This window comes from Triticum dicoccoides, chromosome 7A, assembly GCF_002162155.2.
Source record: "Triticum dicoccoides isolate Atlit2015 ecotype Zavitan chromosome 7A, WEW_v2.0, whole genome shotgun sequence".
Lineage (NCBI taxonomy): Eukaryota > Viridiplantae > Streptophyta > Magnoliopsida > Poales > Poaceae > Triticum > Triticum dicoccoides.
Genome location: NC_041392.1, coordinates 27466482 through 27471856, shown reverse-complemented (window position 1 = coordinate 27471856; position 5375 = coordinate 27466482). Strand labels below are relative to the sequence as shown.

The 5375-nt window shown below is 45.5% G+C and overlaps 1 protein-coding gene across 1 annotated transcript in view; it reads right to left on the bottom strand.

Annotated features, from left to right (window-relative positions):
- LOC119332938 overlaps nt 1-5165 on the bottom strand; it is a 6855-nt gene extending 1690 nt beyond the window's left edge. Inside the window, exons 1-2 of the mRNA XM_037606019.1 lie at nt 3840-5165; nt 3252-3359 (exon numbers count right to left, since the gene is read on the bottom strand). Of these exons, the coding sequence (XP_037461916.1) occupies nt 3255-3359; nt 3840-5165 (1431 nt within the window). The 3' untranslated portion in view covers nt 3252-3254. The remainder of the gene's footprint in view (nt 1-3251; nt 3360-3839) is intronic.
- Nucleotides 5166-5375: the final 210 nt, after the last annotated feature.

Sequence of the window (5375 nt, the reverse complement as noted above, 5' to 3'; positions counted from 1 at the left end):
ACAGGACCACGGCGATGGAGTACACGCATAGAGCGGCCACTGTCGTCGAGTCCCCGTGTTGCCCGGGGCTCGTCACTCTCGGTCATCTTCCCACCGGGGCGATGGTGTCAACTTCTCCTTAACAGCCTGGTTGCCGCTCCCTTCTGATCATCACATTAGGGATCAAGGTTTGCTAACTGTGGTTTTAACTTGCCACAAACATTGTACGTAATTGATGTTTTTAATCATGTATTATGTGTTGGGTTTATTCACCTGATTTTCTTAGTTATTTCGTTCAGGTTGCGATCTTCAAACTCCCGTTCCACCCCATCTGCTTGGATTGGCTAGGAAAGCACAGTGGCAAGTAAACATATCTTAAGCTGGACACTTGAACATCAGCTTATCTATTCTTGGAGATCTTCTTACGTTCTGAATTTTCGAGATATTCTTCCATTCTGAATATGTGTGCTCACTTTGATCTACCTACTACCTTAGGTATGTGTAATGTGGCTGGTCCCTAATATGATACTGGTGACTGGTCTATGAGGCATCTGCCAGGGGCATTTTGATGTAAGTGGTCTTACTATCTTAGGCAACCTAACTTATTTTGCTTCCAAAAATCTGCACTATTATTTTAGGCAACCTCTTTCTGAACATGATCAATGACGCGCAATTTTATGCTGACTATCGTTAGTGATTTAAGTTCATAATATAATTCAGTCAGAGGAGGTTTAAACGGCCCGTTGTCATGCTGTAGTAGTTAACTTTGCTTTTTTACAGATATATCGACATAATATGATCATTACTTCTTGATAATAGTTTCATGATGAAGTTCATACATTTAAACAAGCTTAACTTATACAGCGAGGCTCGCGTATGATTACTTGCTTGTGTAAACCAAAGTAACATTCCTGAAAAAAAACACCAAGGTAACGTCCTTGCTCTTCTTTATACTAGCAAGAATTTGACACATACTATCATCATTTTCTTGTCCGGAAGTTAATCTTCTTGCCCAAGACACTGCAAGACTCTACCACGTGATTTTTGCTACATAAGGAATGGGGAGAATCATATTGCCCATAACATACTTACAACTACGAACTGTGTTGCAAGAGCTCTAAAGTAGGTTCACAATTTGGAATATTAATGCACTTATAAATATAAGTAAGAGGTTGTTCTAAAATACGTAGCATATGGATTGTAGTTTGGTGATCTAATTTATGGTTTGACCGTGTATCATGCTAGAAATTATCTGTAGATAATGTTTTTTTTTCTAATTTGAAGATGTGTTCGCTTTTTTCCCTCGATCTGGTTTTATGTATTTTTTTTCCTATATGACTTCGAATTGTTGTAGCAGACATCTGTAGATTAAACACATAATCTGACAATGCTCTGTGTGAAGGCCAACCTGATGCTTATCTTTGTTTGTGTGCTATCTTTAGTTTGAAGACCTTTTCTCATCATGTCCGTTCAATATCATATTGATATCTTCTCTAGCTTGACCTCCAAGCACAACATGGCCATTTGGATTTAACTAAAGTGAATGGGAGAAGGTTTGCTTTTGTTACTTAGTTTCATTTTCTTACTACAATAAAATTGGGATATCCTTTTCGGTCTCCTTCTCCTCTGAGCAGAACAATGAAGGTTGGTTTTGTGCATCAAGGATTGGATGGTGTTGTGAGAAATATGAGGCGATGGAGGATGGTTAGTTACTGTTGCAGTGTCGCTTATCATACAATAGTCAAAGTTGTGGTTTATCATACTGTAGTTGAACATTAGTACAAGCAAAAGCTGTTTGGCAATCTGTAGTTTCTGACTGCATGGGATGCAGCTAAATAAATCCTCGATAGTCAGTTCAAGATTTCTTGAGTAAAGATTACTGTGTGTAAACTTTGTATCTTTAGCTCTCTAAATAAAAGCCTCGGTTGTTAACATGGTTTATCACGATATGTTTGGTGCTTAGTAGGCTTCGACACACTGATGTTTATCAAGATGAATCTGAAACATGCTTTGATCTCAGTGAGAACATTTATTTGTATTTTTCGTACAGGAATGGACATTTTTAGTATTTTTGTGTGTGCAATGCACACTTAGCACTGATCCTGAGACGGTAGGCTGCGGCATACAACGATTCATCATGACCTTGCTAGAGGTAAAAAAATATTGCCGCCTTCCATGTCACTTGTGACACATGAGAGGCACGGGATAAAAGGATTCGAGTGAGGGGTGCGGGAGGTTAGTGGCACTGTATATGGTAGGGTTTAGAGGGATGGCATGCTGACGACGGTGATGGAGGCGGTGACTTGAATAGGGGAAGGGCGAGGTGGCGTGTGTCAACATTCGTCAACTGTGGGTGGCGGTGGCAGGTGCCGGCGATGGTGACTCGAGCAGGCAAAGGGCTAGGTGGAGTGCGTGAGCACTTGTCAACTGCAGGTGGCGGTGGCGGGCGGTTAGGCAGGGAGAGGTGGGCTTCAATAGGGTGGACGAAAAAAAAAAGATAGTGGGTTTACAGATTAGAGTGCGGCTAAGCGGAAGGTCGAAGGCGTCGGAGATGGTGATAGGTTTGAAGGGATGGACGACGCCAGCTAAAGCAGTGACTCGGGCAAGGGGCAGCCAAGCGGCCCACGTCAACATCCGCCAATCATGGGTGGCACTGGCTGGTTGTTAGGCAGGGAGACTTAGGCGAGTTGATAGGGTAGATGAAGAAAAAGGCAGCGGCGTGAGAAAGAATTAGAAAAGTAGCAGCAGCGAGTAAATTCGAGCGACACTGGTTTATTCTAGCTAACCGACGCAAAGATGCTTCTTTAAAATTGTGTTGTCTAACTCATATTATGACAAATCTCACAAGGTTAAAATATCAATAATTTTCTGGTCGGAAATGGGAAATAGTATCCTTGCACAGTAGATGAAATTTTGGTTTTTTTTTGCTCGATTAGGAATTCCCTATTTTGTAGACCTTCTCTGACCCATTATGTCTACAGGGGCGTTATATGTTAATTGCAACTACATGCTGCAGTAATTTGTTTGCACAATCCATCGTGAACAATCATAAAAATAGGTGAAACTATGTTGAGATATCTATTTGAGTGGAGAAACGAGGAAGAATGTAACTTATGAGGGTGGCTCCCATCGTCTACTTATGTCATTTAATTATCTGTTTGATTAATTCACCTATATTATCAGCATCGAGACAAAAAATATATGTGTTATTACCTGTAGCAACGCACGGGCATTCAACTAGTTTATATATAACCTTCAGTCCATGGCGTTACCTATTATGCTTTCGCAACAGATGCAGGCAATGTTTGGCCACCTCCAGCCTTCACATCACATCCTTCAGAGCTTGCGGTAGACAAAGCTTGATCTTTTGAACAGGGACCCTAAAGAATTTACAGATTACTATATAAGTATTGTGAACAGCACAAATACTACAGTCTCTCTACTTCAAATTAAATTACACAGATCCACCGATGTTACCTCAATGGAAAATACACTGCGGTAAGCACCCAACAGAATGTTGAGCCCAACATCAAGTATAAGAACATATGCTTATGAGAATAGTAACGATGAATAACATTTTCTTGCGGGAAAGCAAAGAATAACATAACAAGCCACATACAGTGCCACAAGGGTATGATATATCATATGTGCACACTATGAGCATAGAACTGTGAACTGTCCATATCAGATATAGCACTGTCAAAGAGTATTAGACTTTATATGGTTGAGTAATTTCAATTTTCAAATGAATCAGATTTGCAAAATGGAAATCATGTACAGTAAGAGTGGATAGCCGATTTCCACAACAATTCACTAAATCAGTGCTCTCATGGAAAGAAACTGTATATACATGCGCTTACCTCATCATTTTGTACCAAAGAAGGAGGCCAGGCCATGATGTAGGGACGGACAGGCTTGTGATAATCTTCACATATCATTTTCAGCTCTGCTGTTTCGAGGCAAAAGGATAGCAAAAACTGAGGAGCCTCGGTACACCCGTCATACTCGGTACGCAGGTACAGGATTCCATCTATAACATCCATAAGCCGCACAATGAAAAATCCATCGTCTCCTTTCGTGAACTTAACGAACTGGCGAATTGTTTTCAAAGGAAATGTCTGGTACAGCCAGTAATTGCGACCATCGTCATAATACTCATCCTCGGGTCTCCAGAAAAAGACATCAAGCGAGCAAGCACCCCACAAATCTGGGGAAACGATACAGGGCCTCCCATCCTTGGTATTACCAAACACAAAAGCACACTTACGGCCTTCCTGGTCTGCCAAGAGCGGCGGTAGATCCATTTTAGTGAACTTCAGTGTCGCGGTGTCGAGCACGGTGATGTAGGGTTTCCCCGCGTGCGTCCAATAGACAGACCCATTCACCATCTTGCCAGTGACCTCGCTCCCGGTGCCAGGGAACTTCCGGCACTTGGACTTGATGCTGTTGTCCGACGAGATGAGGCGGACGACCGCCTTCTCCTGAAACAAGTTGAAATCAAAACACAGCACGCGGGGTGGTGCACCGGGGTCCTCTTGGGAGGAGATAATGTGGAACTCGAAGTTAATGGCATCGGAGAAGAGGCGGGGCGGCGAGGGGTAGAGATGCAATGCCCGGGTGAGAGGGTTGTAGGCAGCTATCTGCTTGGCCCTCTGGTTGAAGACGACCACGTAGCCGTCGCAACATCGCTCAATCTCCCACACGTGGGAGGCCTCCTCCTCCTCCTCCTCGTACTCCTCATCCTCGTCGTCGTCCTCCTCGCACTGCTCCTCCTGGTTGTTGCTATCTTCTTCATCGATGCCCTCATCCTCCTTGTAGCCGTGTTGGCTGCCGTCGGCGCCTGGGAGTGGGAGGCCGCTGAGGGAGAAATCGCCGCCGCGGGCAGCGGCCTCGAAGTCCGGGTCCGGGCGGCTGTGGTGGGCCTTGAAAGAGGAGGCCTCAGGCTTCAAGCCTCTGCGCTGGACGAAGAGGCCGACGAAGGGAGACGGGTGGAGAGCCCGGAAGCTGTGGCGGAAGGCGGGGGAGGAACGGACCGCGGAGAGGAAGGTGCGGCAGGAGAGGGCGGCGCGGACGAGGCTCGGGAGGCCGGGGAGGCGGAGGAACACCTCGCGGAGGAGGTCGTCGTCGAGATCGAGCACGGTGGTTCGACTTGGGCATTCCGCCGGCGGCGGCGGCGGCGGCGCCATCGCTCGAGACCTAGGTTTTTTTTTCTGAGGGAGAGCTCGAGACCTGGGTAGTGCAGTGGGGGAAGGCGAATGAACGGGGCCATGGGTCTCGCGTCGTCTGAAAATTTCGAGTTTTATCCCAGCGGATACGGCCCAGGCCTGTCGCCCATCTGAGTGCATGGGTCGCACTGATCAAGGCTATAGCGCAGCAGGACACCGGCCCATAATCTA